Source organism: Protomyctophum parallelum, assembly GCF_964188405.1.
Source record: "Protomyctophum parallelum genome assembly, chromosome: 11".
NCBI lineage: Eukaryota > Metazoa > Chordata > Actinopteri > Myctophiformes > Myctophidae > Protomyctophum > Protomyctophum parallelum.
The window spans coordinates 23,920,264-23,945,922 of NC_139707.1; the positions used below are offsets into that span (position 1 = coordinate 23,920,264).

The 25,659-nt window shown below is 42.8% G+C and overlaps 1 protein-coding gene across 1 annotated transcript in view; it reads right to left on the minus strand.

Moving 5' to 3' along the window:
- wnt10a (wingless-type MMTV integration site family, member 10a) overlaps positions 1-15,400 on the minus strand; it is a 40,507-nt gene extending 25,107 nt beyond the window's left edge. Inside the window, exons 1-3 of the mRNA XM_083776573.1 lie at positions 14,896-15,400; positions 11,623-11,888; positions 583-956 (exon numbers count right to left, since the gene is read on the minus strand). Of these exons, the coding sequence (XP_083632699.1) occupies positions 583-956; positions 11,623-11,888; positions 14,896-14,957 (702 nt within the window). The 5' untranslated portion in view covers positions 14,958-15,400. The remainder of the gene's footprint in view (positions 1-582; positions 957-11,622; positions 11,889-14,895) is intronic.
- Between the last annotated feature and the right edge of the window lie 10,259 nt (positions 15,401-25,659).

The window sequence follows — 25,659 nt, forward strand, 5'->3', positions numbered from 1 at the left end:
GCATCATTGTGATGTCAGAACATCATTGTGATGGCAGAACATCATTGTGATGGCAGAACAGGCCAGCTCCGTATATGGAGATGGTGCTAGGCGTGATCTGGATTTAGGCCCTGTCTGGAGCCTGGGCACTTTTGTGCTGGTTATGGACAACTGGCGATCTGACAGACTTGACAGCTGGAACGCTTGTGTCAAATTTGAAGTCGGTGGGGCGAACGGTCCCGAGTTGGGTGGATTACAGACGTACAGTAAGTACATACAGAGACTTGGCACATTTATAGATAGATGGACACTAACTTATTTGCTAATGATGACATGACTTCATGAATGGACTGAAATGAAAATTAGTCCGAGTTTTCTCTCGGAAATGCTACAGATAGCATTTCCATGATCACATGAAAATTAAAATATGTGATCTACAAGCTCACAATGTGTCATATTGCATTGCACTGTGAGCGTATAGAGTGGATATCTGGATATTAGATTGGCTATTTTGGTCAGGTATGGACGCCGGAGTAAATGTGGTTCAATTAAATATGTGCCCCTCCCCACAGATTCTACCCCTCACTCCCCCTCCGCACTCACCTGCCTCCCAACTTTGTTATTGTGCAGCCTCATGCGGGCGTGGATGTCCTTGTTGGTCTCGCGGGCGTCCAAGAAGTCCCTTGAAAACTTCTCGCCGAACTCCACGTCAGGGCTGCAGCCGCCCCACTCCCAGGAGTCCTGGGGCCCCGGCAGCTCGGCGGGGAAGTGCTCCATGACGCCGTGCACCATGCCCTTCCCCCGGTGGATGGCCTCCACCTGCAGACGATGCAGCTTGATGCGGAAGGCCTCCTCGTCGCCGCGGCGGTTCTCGTCGCAGCCGCACGCCTTCAGCTTGCCCATGGAGCAGGCGTTGGCCACGGCGTGGACCACGCCGGCCGCCGCGATGGCGTACGCGAAGGCGCTCTCTCGGAAACCTTGTTGGCGGCGGTCACAGGAGATAAGAGGAAAAGGGGTTGTGAAGGATTATGAAGGTGCATGGTGGCGAGATTTGTTCCTATATCCATCTGAATCTGAGACGAGTAAAAGACATCGAGGAGGGATGTTACTTAAAAATCTGAAGTGAGTGGTACTGTACTGTACTGTACTGTACTGTACTGTACTGTACTGTACTGTACTGTACTGTACTGTACTGTACTGTACTGTACTGTACTGTACTGTACTGTACTGTACTGTACTGTACTGTACTGTACAAGCCCTCCTCCCTGGCCTGTGTGTGTCTGTCTGTGTGTTAGGTTGTGCAACAGTGTATTTTTGTGCTCGGACACAGCCAGGGACACAGGGACACTGTGACACAGGGACAGACCCAGGGACACAGGGGCAGACCCAGGGACACAGGGGCAGACCCAGGGACACAGCCACACACATAGCTGTCTATTGGAGTGGTTGCACGACTCAACAAACATTAAGGTCCATAGACTTGGCTTGCAAACGATTAACGTCATAAGTGCTCAAAATTGTAATATCTACAAAATCCCAAAGACTTGGCTGCCATATAACACAAAATCCATGATCATATCTATGATCTAGGCTTGCTCACCCAATGCAAGTGTGGAAGTGTCCCTGAGCAAGACCCTTAAGCACCAACGTGTCCCCCCAGCTCATCCTCCCCACATGAGCAGCCCGTCTACCAGTAGTTTATATTCTGCTGGGTCAATGCAGAGTCATTCATTTGCCCCGAGGGATCACTACGAATCCTCCCTCTTTAATTATACGGCTCCACTGTTGCTTTACAGATTACAAACACCTTCCTGAGAGGTGACATAAGAATTGAACCAGAATGCAGGATTAGAGCCCGACCGATGCAAGATTTATGGTTCCGATGCATTGGGATGTCCTGATAGGTCAAGACTTTCCAACGCAATTGGTGGTCCAGGTCCTTAGACCACCAATTACCAATGTTGTCATGGCTATTATTTTGTCAAAAAGGTTTGATGAAAAATTATATTTGAGGACATTTTAGCCCTCTATATTTGAGGACACTTAAGGCCTTAAAAATGTAAACCATGTTTACACTGTCAGAGAACACTCAGGACTTTACTATGTGCGTTGTAGAACTACATTAAAAAAGGAGAAAGAGGCAAATGCAGTTTAAGGTTTTGCTTGATTATACTTTCTGTGCGTACAGCGTCCTGCACGAAGATAGACAATCTATACACTCAGAAGGTGTTGCACTGCAGCGCTGTTGTGCGCTTGTCGGCTATTTTTGGTGAGTGACAGCAGCATGCAATTAAGTATAAATCAGGCTTAAGAGTACAAGTACAGTGTGTACACACACACCCACCCACACGCACGCACAAAGCACATGCCACATGTCTTATAAAAACAAGAGTAACATCTGGGACAATAGCATTTAAGTGTTCCAAACACTTGCATAGCGTATCCCGGTGGGCCAGCTGAAAGTGAGCAGACCCCCACCAACCACTCCCCTTAGAGAGGACACACTGACACACTGCTAATAAAGAAACAGGGCTGGGTCACCTTGTGTCTGTCCTGCCTATATATCAGCCTGGCCGGCTTGTCTTGCTGCCGTGATTGTACAGTATTTATGTAATCGTGTATGTACATGCCAAGAACAGCCCCCCCAGAGACAGACAGACACACACACACACACACAGTCACACACACACACACACACACACACACACACACACACACACACACACACTTCATCAATCTCACATTCACACCACCGTGGTTTCCAGACAATTCCTCTTGAGAACAGAGCAGCAATGTATAAATGTTACAGCAGTCATGCGCACGCACACGCACACGCACACGCACACACACAATCGGATCAATTTGGTTAATTTGTACACTCTCTGAGTTACAGAATCATAGGGGGTCCATTGGTTCCTAACCATCAATAATTTAGCAGGGGACCCCCTGGAACGCCCTAAGGACCCCTGGGGTTTCCCGGATCCCACATTGAGAACCACTGCCATAGTTTTATGATTGTCAGTGCTGTACCTAATCCCTGCTTTAAATCATCAAACCCTTTCCTCAGCTCTTTTATCCAACCTGTAAACCATTAATATGGCTAGCTACTGCAGGCTGACTAAAGCTTCAGTACCACTGGCTGGCTGACCGACTGGCCCGCTGGCTGTGAGTCATAGGCTGGTTTGCTAACTTGCATCAGATGGCTACCATTTGATCTGTCATGTAATCCGCTCTGGGGCTGACCCTTTTCTCCTTCCTCATCATGCCATTATATATAATGGAGGTTTTAGGAGTGAATAACATGCAATATACATGTGTAAGATGAAGAGGATAATTACGTGCAGGCTCAGCCTCCTCCAACCTTTATCCTTTGAAAAACGGTGGCTTCTAAAGGCAATAGTTAAGTACGTTAAGTTAAGGTGCATGTAATGAGCCTGTATCATTTGTCATTTGATCCCTGTTCCCTCTCCTATCCTTAACATAGACAGCCACAAAGCTTATATCTCCACAATTCAATGTTTTTTTTCATAAATGAATGCCCTACTCCGTTGTACAAGATTGTCGAGCAAAAGTAGCAAGCTCTATTTTCAAGCTAAGGTTTACAAGCTCAAAATGTATTGCATTATGACACATTGCTAACTTGTAGATCTGCTATTTTTGCTATTTTGGAAAGAATTTGAAAATGAAAGTGGTTAAAAATATATATTTTATCAATGAAAAGTATCAAGAGCCAATGACTATCCACTGTTACACAGGTTTTCTTCTTCATTTGCTGAAAAGTAACGTGTTGGACATACACAGTTTCCACCTGAAAGCGACAATATCTGACACTGTTGCAGAGGCACAAGTAATGAGAACAACTATCTTTAATTATCAATGCTGCCTCTCTTTCTCTGCCTCTCCCCACCAACGTCCTCCTGCCTCCTCTCTGTTCACGGACATACAGTACAGTACGCATGCCTCTCAGTGCACTTCAATCGTATTCGAACGTACGCCTCCTTCATATCTTCTGTGCAATCCTTAAATATTGCAGGGCGAAGTGCAGAAGCACTTACACTTGTACCCTTTAGAATTTCCCTTGGTGTTTGCTGTTGGGGCTCAGCTTACTGCGTGTAAGCATGGAACCCTCAGGTTCTATAAAGGCAGCTCTACTGGCAATCACTTACTGGTGTTGAAAATAGTGAGGATTATAATGGAAACTTGTAAAGAACACATGAAAAGAAACCACTTAAGATTTTATAACCCACTGCTTGCAGGGGAAATTATTCAGGCTGCTCGTTGGGAGTCAAATAAAATGCCATTAACTTCTATTTCTCTTTTTAGCGAAGCCTGATGTTATTTCCTTGTTTATATCTTAATAAAAACTTTTTATATTTTTATTTATTTTATTTTAAGAACAGCCTACAGCTTGACATGATAGACATGTTATTGGCTTGCTTCACATTTGTAAACTTTGATTACAAAGAAAAGTTGGATGAAGCAGAAAATTGCTGCTGCAACTTTCATGGCATTTGCTCTTGCAGCTGCCAGTATCACCACTGTCACTAAAGCTGGCAGCAAACTTCAAATGAAGTTGAGCTTTTTTCAGCTTTCTGAAACCGAACAAGTTCTCTGTGGAAGTAACCGTTACTCAACGTAACCCCACCCACTATGTACAATGTGGAATTACTTAGATTTATTTATTGGCGGCACAAAGTGTGGACTATTTCTCTCCATTAATTAATTCTGGTTGTGTTTATGCAGGTCCATCAGAGAGTAACTATAAGTAGGTAAGTAATAAGTATTCTAAGTAGGTATGAGTAGCTTATTGTCTATCAGGTGTCTATCTATCCTCTTTTCAATGCACTAGACCACAGAGACAAATTGTTGAGGTGGAGCGTACCATCGGCTCCCAGTAGGCCTACTTAACCACACGTCTTACTAGTTACCCAAGTTGTTCTGAGTTGTACGCTGAGTTGGTGGTGTCTGGGATCGAACCCATAACTTTGTAGTCCAAAGGTGAGTGCTCTATAGTGACTAAGCTACCTGGATAAAGAGAGAAACTATAGAGGTTTGTAACTCTTAACCTCGATCAAATTCAGAGAGGGTGAATATACATTTCATTCTTAACCACAATGACACCATAGGCCTATCGGGGCACAGTAGCGCAGTCGGTAGCGCTGTCACCTCATAGCTAGAAGGTCTCGGGTTCGATTCCCGCTGGGGATGCTGTGGGCACTGGGGGTGTGCTCTTTCCTCCGCGTCATCAGCGCCCATACCCTATGTGGGGTTGGCGAAAGGGCCCTTCTGTGTGGAGATCTCCCCATGTCCCCAGGCCTAGGGTATGTAGGTACCCTCACAAAAAAACATTTAGTACTCCTGGTCTTTATACTGCCTCCCCCTGGTCAGCCTGATCGTACCAATGTCCCACCAGGGAAACTCCCCCTGTTAGGTGAGAAGGATCGGCCTGCTCATGCTCACTCCTCATGCATTGAAGGAAGCATGAGCTCAGTTCGGGGCTCTCCCCATGTTGGCAGAGGGAGAGTAGCGCCCAGGATTACAGTTTCGGCAATTGGCACCGGGTGAAAATTTTTCGTTTACAAAATCGTCTGATAAAAGTGTTTACATCTCAGGATTTTGAATCCATTTCTTTCTTTTTTAAGATAAGGTTACTTATCCATCCCATTGTCCAAGGCATAACATTGTGGACAATTATAGTTGTAGGAAGTGATTAAATGATTAATTTCATATGCACAGAGTGTGCGTGTGGTTGTGTACGTGTACTTTTACGTGTGCGTGTGGCCGTGGCCGCATGTATGGCCGTGTGCATGTGTGTGTGCATGTGCGTGCACGCGTGTGTGTGCGTGTGTGCGTGTGTGTGTGTGGGCAACATGAGGGAAGCGGGAGGGATGGCACTTAGGTGCAGCCCAGAGCCACAGACATGGAAAGGCTGTTTCAGCTCTTGCCCCGCCATGTGCCCGGCTCTGCAGCGCAGGCCAGCCGAGAGACCTGGAACAAATCAATCTAACAAATAATTTACTGGCCGTGGCACGCCCCGCTGAACTGATGGCAGAGGAAGTGGCAAAATGAATGAAAGATTAAAAGGAAACTGTCACTTTGTGTTACAGAAACCAACTAAACTGGTTTATGCTTTTGCCGCCAAGAGTTGGGAAAGTGCTGAGAGCAAATTCACAAGCACTCGCACTGGCAAGGAGAGTAAAAGCTCTCGGAGTACTAGCCTAGCAAGGGAGAGTGAGAGGCACCGACAGAAGGAAAGAGAGAGAGAGAGTTTTCTCCCACCTGTCTCTCCACATCCTGTCTGACTGCCTTTTTAGCCTAGTTCTCAATCCAGGCTAAACAGGGATGATGCAGTGGTGGAAGTACAAGTATTTTGTTTGTTTGATTGTTTGATTGATTTATAACTTATACTAAACATGAGAGGCAATTTAAATATTGTACTTTCTACTTTCAACTATTTGAAAACTTTAGTAAGTAGTTACTTTGCAGATTTACATTACATTGCAGATCGAGCAATGTGCAGGGATGAACACAGAACCATAACATTGGTCATCATAACTCATCAGAGGGGAGATAAGTGGTACAGCCAGGAATGATCCTGCAGTAGTCTGCTGTAGTAAAATTAGAAGCCCGGATAAACATGGAAGTGGAGAGTATCTGATATCCTATAAGCTGTTCGTAGAAGGCAGGGTGTGTCAATTGGGGTTCCAGGGGATGGCAAAAACTCCCCTGTGGTTACAGGAGCACTTATCTTCACATCAATTCTTCCTTACTAATGCTCATTACTTACAAGACGGCACAATGCATGTCTACACACTCTGCATCCCTTTGGTGGACTATATGGACAGTCCGGAAACCTGCCTATACCAATGACATCATCAATGGGCATTACAAGCGAATAGAAAGAAGCTTACTATTCCTGGAAGGTTTGCATGCTATACTGAAGCCATTGTTCCCACGTTACTGCCCGCACAGAGTACAAACCACTGATGTTGGCCTACAAAGCATTGAAAGCAACCATATCTTCAATCTGATGCAACCCTACAACCCCCTCACCCCCAGATCTCCCTGGGGGAGAGGGGGTGGGGGGGACTAAAATTACAGCATCTTATAATGAGCAATAATAAGGGAAAATTATATTAAGATAAAAATAATGGTTGAAGTGGTCCTTTATTTAACCTCTTAAACCCTATACTTTGTTGTGCCACAGATAGTGAATGTAGTGTATCTGCACGCTCACAACATAACTTGTAGATTAACTATTGAAAGAAGAAGTAGAAATGTTTAAGATTTAAATAATAAAATGGAAAATGCACATCTAGAGTTCAGGCCGATATGTGGCCCTCACACCACCGATCCAACCAATATAATATGCCCACATGTGTCTCAAAACCTCCATATATGTGCATTTGGTTAATGTCGTGTATGCATGGCCGGATCTACCATATGGGCACTTTGGGCACGTTTCCAGGGCCCTTGGGCATCAGGGGCCCTCCTATCCCCCCCCCCCCCCCCCCCATTTTGTAATTATCAAAATAAATAGTCAAAATGAGTTTTATTATTGGTGAGAATGCAGCTGGAAAGTGCAATTGTGTGTAAAGCAGCAACAATGTGCTATATTGGCTGTCAAGGTGGGTGGGCCCACTGGGCCGTGTGAGGTCAGGTGAGAGGTGATTCAGGTGGAATAAAAGACGTTTGTCTGCTATACAGCATGGTTTAATTTTGTTTACATTCTGCATGCATAGCACGTCAGATGGCTTGACAAAAGGGTAAAAACACTGAAATACACTGGCACTGGCGGATTCTGTCACCTGCCTTTGCTTACTATGTGGGTCAGCTGGGAATAGGCCAACATAACCGCATAAAACCGCCAAAATGTCACTAAAACGGGTCCACGTGTGCATGTGCAGAGGGGCCCTTCGAGCTTCGGTGCCCAGAGGCCCTCAGAGGTGTTAATCCAGCCTTGTGTGTATGACATCAGTGCATGTTGATCTCCATACGATATAGCACATGCATATGTGCATTTGATCGGGGCTATTATGTGCATTTGACTCCATATATTGCGTTCGGATATAGCACACAGAGCACACTGTGCAATACAAACTAATAGGGGAGTGTGCTCCCGGTGCGCATATACAATCGCAATTGTATGCATTTGATGTTTGACGGTGGGGTGTCAACTACATCTAGGGTTGACAATGTTAGATTGCCATGGATACTCAAGAGGTAAAGGTTACAGTGTGTTTAACAGTGGGCGAGCATTGGCCAACACATCACCCAATCACCCGAAAAGATGATGAAATATTTTCGGGCGATGTTCCTCCGCCAACTTTTCGACCATCGCCTGTTCGCCTGCTATCGCCGGTAGTCGCCGGGTCCCATATACAAATAATGCACTTTCGGAAAATTTGTTTGGCTGTCGCCCGCTATTAACCCGTTTAGGCCTGACGTCGAGATTTAACAAATGTCTAAATCCCATGTTTCTATATGAGTGGTCAGTGGTATAATTGGCCTCCGACCCCCATATGAAAATATGTAGTACCAGGAACCCCTCAGAAGCAAAGAAATGAGCTAAAAACGTTCGCTCTGAAAGAATATATGTTCAAAGATTTGCACTACATTTTCACGAATTTTCTAAAATAGCAGACCTACAAGCTCGTATGAGTTTGTAGATCTTCTATTTTTCAATAGCTAAAGTATAACGTAATGCTTAAAACATACTGTTAGAGTGAGAAACTTCTACTAATCCGATAATGGTCATACCGGAACTCTATATATGGTCATGGTTGACGTGGAGCTCCTTATATGAATCCTTAAATGGTTTGTTTGAGTCTGACGACACGGTATGTTGGGGTATGAGGTCATGCAGTCCCAGTCAGTATGACATGCCATATCTGGGTGTAGTTGCAGTGGGAACTCTATATATGGTTATGTCTGAGCTATAGTGACATAGGCCCTGACGGGCAGCGGTTATCCACAGGGCGACCAACCCATTAGGCAATTTTAATATAGAAGATGATTGATAAATCGAAATATTATCAAACATAAATATCAAACAGTCTACCTTTCCCAAAAAGAAATGCATGTATTTAATGATGTATAAGTCTGACCAGAAGCCTGCCAATCTAACCATGGATGGAAGACTCCAAGATAATTACTTGTGCAAGCAGAGCGCGCAACTACTGTGATCGGCTGGGTATGTATGTTGGTGTATTCCATCGGCCAATCAGGGACCAAGAACAGCGATCGGCTGGGTATGTATGTCGGTATATTCCACCAGCCAATGAGGGACCATTATTCTCGATGACGTAACTAAAGTACTTTTCATTATATAAAGGGTGCAAAGCGCAAGTCGGCATCTAGTTTCTTCTGATTTGATATTACATCACTATCACTATTTAACACTAGTACAAGAGTGGCTACACACTCAAATCTGAAGCAATCTTTTAACTCTGATGGTGTCAAAATGTACCCATAGTACTGGTCCATTTTTATGTGATTCTTCTGTGAAAATAATAATACGTTTGTATGTTGCAATGACATTGACCAAATACATAATTGAATGATTACAAACCGAACATACTGGCTGGTACATAGATTAGGCCTGGATATTTTTCTACAGAGATCTATACAAAGAAAGGTTGCATTAATCTGTGAGACTTCACTTAATCCACATCTGTGTCACGCTGAATAACACCGCCTACCTGAGCCAGTTGCACGCAACAGAGGTTGCAGCTCATAAATCTGCATCTATTTCAGTACTGCTGTGGTGCATAATTCATCAACATGTACTGTAATACTGTAGGTGAATCATCCAACTTAAAGACGTTGTTTATATCAATGGTTTGGAGTTTCTGCACCCGGGGCTAAACAAGGATGCCAGACAAGCAACTACTGCCGTGGCTAATAATGACAAACAGCTTTTCAATGAGTCAGTAACGAGTGAAAGTCAGACCAGAGGTGTGTATAGGCCAGATTGACAGTATTAGTATTAAGCTTAACCACAGACAATGAAGGTCACAGGGTGAATTGAAGCAATTGTTGCTATTTTTAATCTGGAGGGCCCATAAAAATGAATTCTCCCTGGCATGGGGTGGGTTGGGGGAATGTTTCTGGTGAAGACACCCCTGAAATCAAGGTTTGATGGATTTAAACAGTCAATTATCCTTGCTAAGGGAAATTCCAAGGCTGTGCGACTGCCTTCAAAGACGTGCAGCCATTGTGAAGGTTGAGAGCATTCATCTTTCGTTCAGAAAACATCGAAGTCAATGTTGTGCAACCTTGCGTTCGGAGCAGATTGACAGTCCTGGCACATAGCGTGCATGTTTTACTAGTGTTGCATTACGTCACCAGATGGCCATCTTGTTGCCAAGCCATGCGTAATTAAATTAAAGTGAAATGTAATCTAATGTTTGCCTCAGACAATGAGCCACATTTACACATTCATTGGAGGACAATGAATGCAATGACAATACTTTAAATGCCAGAGCATTTGACTTTTGATACATAAATTGATTGATTAACCACTTAAACCCATACTTCATTGATCGGGGTCCCAGAGTGGTAAATCCTTAGCCCCAACCATTTTCCCCTCCACAGAAAATCTCTCTCACCGATATATCAACACAACACGTTGTGAGGTTGTAGACCTGCTATTTTCAGGGACTGTTCGCCATTCTCGCCAAATGTTTTCTTATTATGAGAGTGTCCGGAATAGGCACATTGGGATTCATGTGGTTAAACTGTCTGAAAGCCAACTGAAAGCCCAGGACTCCCGAGTATCAACCATATATTGTACGTGTGCATCTATCCAGGTGCCTGGTCTGCTAGGAACAGATGTCTTTCACAGTAAATAACCCCAGATGAGTCGGACCGAAAGCTTCAGAGCAGTAAAGATCCTCTTTCATCCATTGTGGCCGATGCGAGAAGCTCTGAAGACTACAAAGCCTCATAGGGAAACTGATCTGTACTAGGTTTAGTAATCCAAAGGTGACTAACTGCTTTTGAAGTTAGCTGATCCATTGTACAGGCCATTGAGTAGCTAGTAGTTTAGAAAATGCCATACAAGAGCGGCCTGCTGTCTGTCACTGGAGATAAGCATTTGGGAAGCGACGTTATTGTCAGGGGGTCTTTTGATTATCACTCTCCTGGATTTGAAGGATGAGTGTATTTTATTACTGGGCTTCTATGGGATATCAATCTTTCTGACCACTGCCCTGTTGCTAACCTGTCTACTTTCAGGGTATCTTGTTAAAAGTAAGAAGAGCTTTGTGTGGGAAACAATACACTTTTAAGGCATTGTATTACCTGGCTATACTGTATTGTAGCCTATAGTGCAAAGGTTAACTCAAAATGACATATCTCCCATCTTTTTAGCTACTGTAATTGGCACTGTATAGAATGTCAATATTGTATAGAAAGACTATAGCTAACTGAGAGGGTTTTGTAGACTGCTAAAGACACCAGCCTCCTTTGAAGATGGCGAATGCCTTGCTGTGTATTAAAATTAATAAAAGAAAATGCTCTTTGGGATAGAAGTCACAAAATCAGAAACCACAGAATTGCTGCAAACCTTTGATGTTTCAAGGGAAAGGGGAACGACTAACATTTCATCTGCATGGTGCGCAGAACAAACATCCAACTAACCTCTTTTAAAAACCACGCTGTCGTACGGTATTTTGTTCCTGGTCTCCAGGCTGGAGCAGTTCCAGCGATGCCCCCTGAACTGGTGTTGGCACTCGTGGATGGCGATCTGGATCCCCTGGATGGCCGACGCCGTCACGTCCGGGTTCCGCATGCACACCTCCAGCTGGCGTCGCGTGAGGCCGGGCAGTGTCAGGCACACAGTGTTGGCATTCAGGATGGGTTCGATGTTAGGGATTTTCAAGCCCAATATCTCATTGGAGTTTGCCCTGCGTGGAGGAAAAAACAAATACAATCCATGTGTACAGAGACTGACAGCGCTTTCCACTGGTGTCGCACACGACAAAGTCCTGATTGTTAATTTTACTGATGAGATTGTAAAAAATTTACCCGTACTCTTGAGGGTTAAATTAACACTCCACATTTTTGCAGTGCAGCGATCGCCTCTGACCAGTCAGGGCGAATTCAGCGCTGGAGAGGGTTCTCCACTCAAAGTCTGAACTCAAAGGTTTTATGGTCTTGTTTTTGTGTGTCTGTGTCAATCCCATCCAGAGGTTAAGGGATCTTAGTTTCAAACTGAATATTTTACAATAGTTTTGTTTTATAATAGTTGCACTGCTGCTGAAATACCACTATGGACACTGGATGGTGGCTGATATAGCCTGGGTAGAGTAAATGTAATAATTTACAATGGAACTGTTTTAGTACACGCTATGTTACATACAGTGTTGGAAAAAGTACTCACATTTTGTACTTAAGTATATTAATACTGCAATGTAGAAATACAATTACAAGTAAATGTCTGGAATTAAAAATTGACCTGAGTAAAAGTACAAAAGTATTGGTATCAAAATGTACTTAAAGTACCAAAAGTAAAAAGTAGTCATTGTGCATAATGTCCCATTTCACAAGTTAAAAATATATTAAAAAAACTTTTTAAAATAGCCAACAAGCTCACAATGCATCGCATTGTGACACATTGTGAGCTTGTAAATCTGCTATTTCCAAATGGCCGAAATATACAGGGCTGAAGTGGTTCATGTGTTTTGCAATAATAATCCAAATAAACAAAGTAACTAAAGTTTACAAATAAATGTAGTGGAGTAAAAGTACAATATTTGCCTCTGAGATGTAGTGGGGTAGAAGTGTAAGTAGTGGAAATTGGAAATACTGAAATAAAGTACAAATACCTCAAAATTGTATTTAAGTACAGTACTTGAGTAAATGTACTTAGTTACTTTCCACCACTGATCTTCAAGGAGCAAAACACGGCATTGACACTGAATGGAAGACTGACTTTGAGGAGTTTATGACAGTATTACAGAGTCATTTGGGGTCACAGGGTTTGAAGGCACTAAATTTGGGCCAGAAGAGCATGAACCTCTGTTCAGTTGTATAAACGAAAGAAGTAAAAGCATCGTTCTCAGACAAGGAGTCAGTATCGTGTACAAACTGTACATGTTTGAATGGCACTTCTCCAGGTTCTGTCTCCTGATGAAACAAAAGAAGTTAAATGCCAGTTATTAAATTCATACTCGTCACAACAGCAGATGTAAGGGGGAATAAGTCTGACAAAACAGCAATTTCTACGCGTCTAAAAGTAGGAGCCCTGGTGCCTTCCCCAGCATTGACATAATTGCCTAATGATATTTTTTAGTGCATTTCTCCTTATTGAACCTATGTCTATGCACAGCAATCCACTGGTGCGTCTGTTGCAGATCTATCAATTGTGTGCTTTATAACAGTTTGTATTCAACTGACAGTAGCCTACCGTATAGTCACTGTTCCGATATATTAATATTACCCAGAGAAACAATAACAACAACACAGGCTACAAGATATGCTTCTTCTCATTATAAGTGTAACACTGTGCAGGACTGAACACACACTCACACGTGCATCCAGGAACATGTCCAAACACACACATGTGTACACACACACACACACACACACACACACACACACACACACACACACACACACACACACACACACACACACACACACACACACACACACACACACACACACACACACACACACACACACACACACACACCTGTTGCAGGTCTGCATGTTTTAGTAGTTTCATTAATATTGTTTATGCATTACCCTATTCACTAATACAATTTGTGCTACTTTTGAAACTCTGGTCACTATAGGCAATATAACGGTAGCTACAGTATACAGACCATTTATCTCCAAGTGGTAGATCTAAATATAAGCCACTGGCACTGTGACATATTAACACCTTAAGTTTCCCTTTCTGATTGGCATCAACTACTTAAACCGTCTATTCTTAGTCAAACTGACCTGAGTTGGAGCTGTGCTCTTTTTTCTCCCCTCTAAACCAAATCTCTTCACCGAATGTTGCCCATGCAGAACAGGGATGCTAGGGCTCAAGTGGTTAAACTTTGAACAGGCTCCTCTCCTTTGTACTTCCTCTTAGGGCTCTGTTCCTACCTGTTTGCTACCTTTGCTTTGAGAAAAGTCCTGTTTCATCTGTCCATCTATCTAGCACTATAGGCTACACAACTTTCTGAGTTCATATCGTCAGTGAGCCTTGTGGTCATGAGAAGTAGGCTATAATTTAGGCCAGTGGTTCTCAAACTTTTTTTGTTTTAATTTCAAGGATGCTCTTATTGCGGTTCTATTTGTATAGGCCTCTTAGGGTTACAGTCCTGCAAGTAGATTTGGAACGTCCCCAAGGAACCCTGAAGTTCCCTGGACCCCACTTTGGGAGCCACTGATTTGGACTTTAGGTGACATGTGACACAATCATTGTGGATAATATGAAATGTATAGTGACAGAGGAACAAATTATACATCTTTTTTTGTGTTTAAACTACAGCAGCCTGTTGGTCGATCAAAAATACCAGAGGCTCTGCAGCTTAGCTGTCTGGAAAAAAGTTGGTTCTATAGTCAAAGTGGAGGACAATGTCCATAATTAAACTATTGTTCATAATATGGACAATAGTTTATATTATATTATATCTATATTATAGACCAGAATATTTCCCTTGTTTGCTTATGACATTAATAAATTATATGAATGTAGGCTAATTATCACAGTACCGTAATAAATATAAAAAGGAAACCTGTGTGATAAAGTAAATTGATTGGCTATAACTTAAGATAAATTGTGTTGATTATGGTAGCCTCCCTAGCCTATAGATAAAGAATAACATTGGAAGTGTTATAAAGGATTATAGTCATGATTCACGTTATTAATTGGTATCCTGCGACCTGCATTTGTATCTATTATTGTCAACTCACCTTTTATCCAAAAGACAGACTACTATCAAGACGAAAGTCAGTCTGTGGAATGAACGCTCCATTGTGTGATGATGTGTGGTTTTGCGAAATAATAAATAACGAAAGATAGAGTCAAAGACTCAAATAAAGTACAATATTCCTTCTTCAAAGCGCCCTTTCAAGAGTTGTAGGAAAGGGGAAAAAGAAAAACAGAAAAGGGTCATGTCCATTTAAGTTGCGCTGGGTTTGACAGCTCCGCTTTGGCTCAGGAGAGGCTGCTGTCCTCTAATCCAGATGTGATACGCGGCAGAAGTCATTCAAGAAAGTTTCAGCGGCGCCGCTATGAACCTCTCAACTTTAGTGAATGGGGCGGACGGGGCAAGTTGGAAGATGGGTCAATTACAGCGGTCCTAGGTGGTGTTTCTCTCCCTCGCACATCCGGACACATCCCGGTATCTCCGCCAAGACATTTGCATTGGAATAACATCCGAGGGAGACGAGTGTGCCTATAACATCGGCGCGCTATCTGAAGTCTGCTAGACTAGTGATGTTTCAGCAAGCACTGATAGCGTTCTAAACTACTGCACTTAGCACTCTGCCAGCCCACTTTTTTTACGTCACTCAGGGAATACAGGAGAGTGGCGGAGAAGGTCAAGTGCCTTGTTAAAGTGGGATAGAGATCCGTGGATAAGGAAGGAAGTTTAAAAAAAAAAGTGTGCGCGTGTGTGTGTGCTGCGTGCGTGCGCTCGTGCGTGTGTGTGCTCTCCGTATATGACAGAGTTTTAGCCTAAAAGTATACTGAAAGTGATATTGATGACTTATGAGGATAACTACAAGAATTAGAATGATGATTATTTTGTATTTATATGAGACCATAAATACACGTTGCCTTCTCTCTATGTGGGACAGCAGCTCTTTATTGCATGGCCCAAAGGGGAATGTGATTCACAGACATTCACTGTTGTGGTGGGATGATGATGATAGAGACCATTTTTGTGTGCGGGACCGACCAATTGTGTACTTATATTCCCACATAGGCCTATCTGTCTTTATACGGTATCTTCCAGGCATAATAATACCAATGTTACCTGTACACGGTACAAGGATGGGACAAATTGATTTAGAAGACATGCCCAACAATTTAGCAAAGCAGTACTATGCCATGGAAAAATAATTGTTGGGGGAAATTAGGAGTAAATTGCTTAACAACATTGCCTATAAATCATGGTCTTTGAGCTTTTGATCCAAATCACTTTAACATAATGGCCCCCTTGCTGAGCACACTCATCTTAGTTCTTTATGAGTGGGGCCCAGAAGAAAGAATCGCAAACCACAAATAAAGAATCCTCCCAACCAATGTAATGGGGCTGAGCATTCTGACCCTGTGAGGTCACTATGAGTGGTAAAACGCAACAAAAGTTTAAGATTCTGCCACAATTAAATTGGCCTACTCTTAATTTTGAAGATTTGGGTGCTAATCCCACATCATAGTTGTTCTCAGGGCTCGTCGTGGCAGCCGGGGCAGACAGCAACTTTGTGCTTAATTATTTCAAGGCATATAATGAACATACTGCAGGCTTAAGGTCGCTCAATGGGCTGGAGCTGTGAATTAGAACCCAGTTCTCAGCATTGGTCGGAATACTATAATGTTTTTTTATAACTTAAGTAAAAGTAGAAATACTGCAATATAAAACAATACTCTGTTTCAAGTAAAAGTCAAATTTAAAAATACAAAGGTATTGGCAGGACATGCAGAATGTCTCATTTCACACTTTTATTAAACAGCAGCTACAAGCTCACAACACAAATAGCATGGTATTTGTGTTTAATTGGTTAATGAATGTTTGGAATAGGTAATAATCTAAATCTGCAAAGAAACTACAGAAGGCTACTGTATTTTCCTCTGAGATGTATTGGAGGACATAAAGTATTGAAAATGGAAATATCCAAGCAAAGTACCTAAAAACTGTACAGTACTTGGTTCCGAGTACCAGTAGTGTAAAGTTTATACTATGTCAGTCTGCTCTGCATGTGTTGCAATGCTCCCTTTTTTTGCTCTCTATTGCTGATCTTTCATTGCTCTCATGAAGCAGAATACTTTGAAGCAACAGGTGTTTATCCACCCTCTAGTCTTTTGCACTGGTTTTGTGCCAAGGACCCCCGAATTGGTTACTTTTCCGCAGACCATCTGAAAAGGTTTTGTGCAGGGGACCCCCAGAAGAAAAAATGGTTCAAAATGTACCAAACATTTAAAAAAATATCAGATGTATACAAGCTTGCAGCGCGACACAAAGTTATAGGCTGTGAGCTTGTAGATCTGCTACTGTTTTTACAGCTGGAGTAGTAGTGCATGGGATTCTGAAAGGGATGCTGAAAGCTCCGATAAATATTCTAAACTAGGGGTGCAACAGTTAATCAAATTGATTGATTTTAATACAAAATAATTGATAATGGATTTTGGAGAGGAAGGATTGAAATGAATATGTCCCCCTTTTGTGTGTCCCCCTTTTTGTGTGTGATAAAATATTCACTTCTCGATTATTGCTATTAATCTAATAAGTAATCAATCAAATAATCACTATAAGAAAATAATCAATAGCTGCAGCCCTATTCAAAATTCTCTCCCATCTTCTTTGAGACAGAGCTCACGCATGCACGCACGCGCACACACACAGTTGGAAGCTTGTGGTTGATCTTGCCCCACTGAGACGCTCCCATAAAACAAAATGAAAAATCTCATCTCTCTAAGAAGCTCTTTAACAGAGAAGCCTCATGGTGTTGCCAACCAATCTCCTGAATGAAAAACAGTCTGTTTGGTAAGTTGCTTTGATGACTAAGATACTTGTTTTGCCCTATAAAAAAGAAAAATCTGGTTTTATGCAGTGTATAAACAAACAAATGCTCAAATGCCCAAATGCTCCTTGATGTCCCCTCAACGAGCCTAATAACCAAAGGTGACCGGGCCTTTTCAGTTATTTCCCCCAAAGTTTAGAACAATCTTGCACATCAGAGTCCAGCCTCACCATTGAAAGCTTTAAATCCACCCTAAAAACCCAACTTTTCTCCATTGCCTTCAGCTCAGTCTGAGGACAAATCAAACGTATGGCCTGCTCTATAGTCATTGAATGTTTAGTTTTTTGGGGGTTTCTTTTAACTTAAAGGACAACTTTAGTTTTTTTCAACCAAGGTTCATGTTTTAGGTTATTATTAGAGAAACTAAAAGGTGAGTGTTAATTTTCTTTCATTTGCTGCTTTCTTTCGTTTTAGGGATTTTAGCTCTTTTTGACAGGGGGGCGGGGGCATTCAAGCATGGGGCTAAATATGTATTTTTTTACCAAATTTGATGGTGATTTATTTATTTATTATTTACTATAGTCCTAATAAACCCCAGGAAATTACATCTGGCCACAGAAGATCACATGATCTACTGAATGTGAAGGTAGCCTACTGGGGGAAGGCTTATACTGTGTGTGTGTGTGTGTGTGTGTGTGTGTGTGTGTATAGGCTCAATATGTCAGTTTGTCACATTCAATAGATCCTGTGATCTTTTGTGGCCAGATGTAATTTCTTGGGGTTTATTAGGACTATAGTAAATAATAAAAAAATAAATCGCCATAATATTTTGTAAAAAAATACATATTTAGCCCCATGCTCGAATGCCCCCGCCCCCCTGTCAAAAACTGCTAAAATCCCCAAAACGAAAGAAAGCAGCAAATGAAAGAAAATTAACACTCACCTTTTAGTTTCTCTAATAACAACCTAAAACATGAACCTTGGTTGAAAAAAACTAAAGTTGTCCTTTAATACGGTGTAAAATTGTACTACTCTCATGTTCCTTTTGATGTTGTATTTGTATGAGGTATTGCTTTTATGTTTCTTTTTACTATGTTGTATTTTATTAGGTTTTTAGATGGAATTTTTAAATGGAAAGCACTTTGGGTGCTGTTTTTGTGCTATATAAATAAAGGTGACTTGACTTGACATCCGGTCTCTACAAGGGGAATTGGGCGGTGCCCCTAGAGGCAAATTCAAAGGATTTTCCCACCTCTTTTTTGCTGATGGGTTCCCAGATTTCCAGGATACTATTACTGACACCAGGATACTAACACCAGGATACTGACACCAGGATACTAACACCAGGATACTGACACCAGGATACTGACACCAGGTCACCGACACCATGTCACAGACACCATGTCACTGACACCAGGTCACTGACACCAGGTCACTGACACCAGGATACTGACACCAGGATACCGACACCAGGTCACCGACACCATGTCACAGACACCAGGTCACTGACACCAGGTCACTGACACCAGGATACTGACACCAGGATACTGACACCAGGTCACCGACACCATGTCACAGACACCAGGTCACTGACACCAGGATACTGACACCAGGATACTGACACCAGGATACTGACACCAGGTCACCGACACCATGTCACAGACACCAGGTCACTGACACCAGGTCACTGACACCAGGTCACTGACACCAGGTCACTGACACCAGGATACTGACACCAGGATACTGACACCAGGATACTGAGCAAGATACTGACACCAGGACACTGACACCAGGATACGGACACCAGGACACTGACACCAGGACACTGACACCAGGACACTGACACCAGGACACTGACACCAGGATACTGACACCAGGATACTGACACCAGGATACTAACACCAGGATACTGACACCAGGATACTACACCAGGATACTGAGCAAGATACTGACACCAGGACACTGACACCAGGATACTGACACCAGGACACTGACACCAGGACACTGACACCAGGACACTGACACCAGGACACTGACACCAGGATACTGACACCAGGATACTGACACCAGGATACTGACACCAGGATACTGACACCAGGATACTGACACCAGGATACTGAGCAAGATACTGACACCAGGATACTGACACCATGATACTGACCAGGATACTGACACCAGGATACTGACACCAGGATACTGACACCAGGCTACTACACCAGGATACTGACACCAGGATACTGACACCAGGATACTGACACCAGGATACTGACACCAGGATACTGACACCAGGATACTACACCAGGATACTGACACCAGGATACTACACCAGGATACTACACCAGGATACTGACACCAGGATACTAACACCAGGATACTACACCAGGATACTGACACCAGGATACTGACACCAGGATACTGACACCAGGATACTGACCAGGATACTGACACCAGGATACTGACACCATGATACTGACACCAGGATACTGAGCAAGATACTGACACCAGGATACTGACACCAGGATACTGACACCAGGATACTGACCAGGATACTGACACCAGGATACTGACACCATGATACTGACCAGGATACTGACACCAGGATACTGACACCAGGATACTGACACCATGATACTGACCAGGATACTGACACCAGGATACTGACACCAGGATACTGACACCAGGATACTGACACCAGGATACTGAGCAAGATACTGACACCAGGACACTGACACCAGGATACGGACACCAGGATACTGACACCAGGATACTGACACCAGGATACTGAGCAAGATACTGACACCAGGACACTGACACCAGGATACTGACACCAGGATACTGACCAGGATACTGACACCAGGATACTGACACCATGATACTGACACCAGGATACTGAGCAAGATACTGACACCAGGATACTGACACCAGGATACTGACACCAGGATACTGACACCATGATACTGACCAGGATACTGACACCAGGATACTGACACCATGATACTGACACCAGGATACTGACACCAGGATACTGACACCAGGATACTGACACCAGGATACTGACACCAGGATACTGACACCAGGATACGGACACCAGGATACTACACCAGGATACTGACACCAGGATACTGACACCAGGATACTGAGCAAGATACTGACACCAGGCTACTGAGCAAGATACTAACACCAGGATACTGACCAGGATACTGACACCAGGATACTGACACCAGGATACTGACACCAGGCTACTACACCAGGATACTGACACCAGGATACTAACACCAGGATACTGACACCAGGATACTGACACCAGGCTACTACACCAGGATACTGACACCAGGATACTGACACCAGGATACTGACACCAGGATACTGACACCATGATACTGACCAGGATACTGACACCAGGATACTGACACCATGATACTGACCAGGATACTGACACCAGGATACTGACACCATGATACTGACACCAGGATACTGACACCAGGATACTGACACCAGGATACTGACACCAGGATACTGACACCAGGATACTGACACCAGGATACGGACACCAGGATACTACACCAGGATACTGACACCAGGATACTGACACCAGGATACTGAGCAAGATACTGACACCAGGATACTGACACCAGGATACTGACACCAGGATACTGACACCATGATACTGACCAGGATACTGACACCAGGATACTGACACCATGATACTGACACCAGGATACTGACACCAGGATACTGACACCAGGATACTGACACCAGGATACTGACACCAGGATACTGACACCAGGATACGGACACCAGGATACTACACCAGGATACTGACACCAGGATACTGACACCAGGATACTGAGCAAGATACTGACACCAGGCTACTGAGCAAGATACTAACACCAGGATACTGACCAGGATACTGACACCAGGATACTGACACCATGATACTGACCAGGATACTGACACCAGGATACTGACACCAGGATACTGACACCAGGCTACTACACCAGGATACTGACACCAGGATACTAACACCAGGATACTGACACCAGGATACTGACACCAGGCTACTACACCAGGATACTGACACCAGGATACTGACACCAGGATACTGACACCATGATACTGACCAGGATACTGACACCAGGATACTGACACCAGGCTACTACACCAGGATACTGACACCAGGATACTGACACCAGGATACTGACACCATGATACTGACCAGGATACTGACACCAGGATACTGACACCAGGCTACTACACCAGGATACTACACCAGGATACTGACACCAGGATACTGACACCAGGATACTGACACCAGGATACTGACACCAGGATACTGACACCAGGATACTACACCAGGATACTGAGCAAGATACTGACACCAGGATACTGACACCAGGATACTGAAACCAGGATACTGACACCAGGATACTGACACCAGGATACTGACACCAGGATACTGAGCAAGATACTGACACCAGGATACTGAAACCAGCAGGGTCGTGCAGAGACCAGAGGGGCAGGTGCTCAAAGATCATAAAGGGCACATTGAGTGTGTGCAGAGCGTGTGTGCTGATTTTTAGGAGGGACTTTTTGGGGGGGTCCCTCGTGCCATTCCTCCATTTCACACCAGAAATGTATATAATGGAAGCAAGATGTTCTACAATAACTCATCCCAATGTGTCATTCTTGCTATTACCCCTGAGCTTCACATGCATAATACAACAAACAGCCTGACATGTTGACTTTAAGATGAAGACAAACTAAAAAAGCCAGGATGCCAGTTTACTTAATTATCACACTGATTGGAAATAGGGGGAAACAATTCGCCTGACTCTGTACAAACAATAGCTAACAAAACATACGGCGTAAATTGTTTATTGATGGGAGAGTGAATTTACCATGCTTGCTGCTGTCTCAAGTTGTTTGCAATGCAGCTGCAAGATGAACGAGGTGGCAGAGCTAGGGCACTTGACATCACTGCATCAGGTAAGATGAACGAGGTGGCAGAGGGCACTTGACATCACTGCATCAGGTAAGAAGTGAAACTAAAACTGATTGATGACAGCCAGCTCATTTTAATGATACAATTACAAATAATAATTGAGATGAAATTATTGTTATTTGCCAAACGGGTGTGGGACGTAGGCCAATAAAAATGTGAAAGAATTGTATGGTTGTAAGAAGGGTATTTGCTGGTTGTATATCACCCTTAGACCAGTGTGCCTATTAGAGCACCAGGACCAGACTGGCTTGTGGTTTCACATGGTATATATTTATTGAGGATGACATGGAGTGATGATTTTAACTGCTCAAGAAAGAAACGGTATAACAGTCAGTAGTGCAAACTAAAGGTACAAACTTGGGCATAAACAAACAATACGCAAAAAGGACAACAGATAGAAAGGAGCAAACTTGTACATGTACATAATGCATCAACTTGTGGCACAACTGTCAGGGTTCCCACAGTACTTCTCTGATAGAGGGCAAAATGTTTGTGAGGTTACCACCAGGGCCTATATAGGCCAGCCGTAGGTGTGCCTAACTAGTATAGGGCCCCACCCACCATGGAGGAGGAATGAGGTGATCAGCTCCCACTCCACCCCACTCTCAGCTAGAGAGTGAGGGGATTTCGTACAGTACGTATGTAAAGTTATTTTTTTTGTCTGTTTGTTTTTTACTTTGGGCATCAGAGGATACTGACCAGATACTGACACCAGCATACTGATCATGATACAGACCTTGAAGGATGTCGACAGATACAATGTTAATAAAATCAAGTGTCTCTAGAATATTTAATATTTCTCATTTTTATATGGCTACACCATGACATTTTCAGGCGCATTCTGTAATTTCCGTTGTATAAGGTGCAAATGGCAAAAGGTGAAAACGTTTTTCAACCATAAAACCTGGAAACCTATGACTTTTCAGATTCAAATTAAAAGAAATATCAAAAGTAGCAGATCTGCTCAAAACACGTTGGCCGCACTGAGAGCTTGTACTGTAGATCTGCTACTTTTGTATGACGCTGTAGTATTAAGTATAGGGTATTAATATACAAATAATGGAGTTAAGGTTTCTGTGCAACAGCAATGATATACTACAGTATGTTCCAGAGCCATCAGATATTGGAAATGACCTGAAACAATATATTTACAAGCTGAGTGAAACAGGCAACACAGTAGGCCTACAAACTTGTGAACACACACACACACACACACACACACCCCCCCCCCTCTGGAAAAGGGCCTTCTGCCAAGGTGCTGGAGCTTTGCTCATACACAAACACTCATATACAGTAGATATCTTTAATTTGTTTCCCATTGTTCATTGGGGAGCATTTCTGTTCAATTATGTTTATCATACAATTATGTGGGAAACATTTCTGTGCTGGTCTCAGTTCAGCTCAACCCCGCTGTGTCTGGAGACGCAGCCTAAAGTGTTTTGTCAGGCTTCATAATATCCTGCTACATGTACACACATCTATGATGAAACAAGTTATTTTAATCTTATGTACTTTTTGTCAATCTTGGCGGACCCCTTGTTGAAAATATGTTTTACTGTTAAAACATTGCCGTTAAGTCAATTCACATCTGTGAAAAAGTCTAGTAGATACTATAATTCCTACAGTGCCTTAATTCACAATGGAAACATGACTGGAATATGTGTTTACGTGCTCACACTGTCCAGTCATTTCAACGTAAACTTTATTACCAAAGCGGGACGGCTTACGCAGCTGCGATTTCACAGTCTAGAGGCGAGTGTCATGTAAAGAGATGAGGTCATATACTAGTATATGATTAAATAGTTATTGGCTTTGAACAATAAGACTTTTTGCATTGTGCAACCTTTGTCCTGTGATTCCTCTTCCAACTTGTGTATTGAAAAACAACAAGCAATTTGCTGTGTTGTTAAGTCATGATTTATTTTTAAATTACTGCACTTTAGAGCAGCGGTTCTCAACCAGTGGTCCGGGGACCACCAGTGGTCTTTGATGGGGTTCCAAGTGGTCCCCAACTAAGTGATGTAAGAGTTGGTAACCAAATGAACCTTTATAGATCTTGAGAGCGTATACCGGTAAGTGCATTTTACGCTCTCAAGAGTTAAATGATTGTTAAACATCTATCTGCATTACCTAAGTCTACACAATTAGAGAATGTAGAAGAATTATTATTCTGATCAACATTTGCCTGTTATCTCTCCTAATGGTACCACAGTACAGCATGGAATTGTGGACAAAATCTTATCCAACGATAACAAAATATTTAAAGCTTGGGGTTTGATCAAATTGCATCAAATAGTGATGCGTGGCTCAAATCCCGAATTAATAATGGGCCTTGATATGAAAAGGGTTGAAAACCACTGCTTTAGATGTAGGCCTATAAGGATAAGCTTCACTGCCAGTAATATCTGACTGGCTGTCTAATCATAAAACGTACGAGAAGTCTTAGATACATCATGCAAGGCTTTACCATAAAACTGAGAAGTCTTAAACTGGGTTTATGCAGCTGGTCTAAGCTAAGGCTTAGCAGATGAAAGTTGATGAAAGAGATACTAACACAGTGTAGTGGTTGCCTCTCATTCTGTCATCCTAGAATGAGAGAGGGCGTTACAATAAACCTGGGGAAAGGTAGGTTTTCATAATACATATTTTCATCCAAAACAAAGATACCATAATACATGATTTGAAACTAAATGGTCCCTACATCTTGTTATTTGATGCGATTAAAACTGTGAAAGTACTTGAAAGTACTGGACAACCTAGTCTGATGTACTGTAAGGATAACACATTTACTACCTAGGCCATCTTTTGTATTTATAGATACTGTACTATGACCTTTTTGAATTGCCAAAAGAGTTATACATTTGTTACTAAGCCATTTTACCAGACACAGATAATGAATTATCTTAGTCCCTTTAGGGTAAACCCACTTCAGAGATCAGTTGCATAGTTGACTATTTTCTAGCTCAACATCTCACTGGTGACTGTGAGCC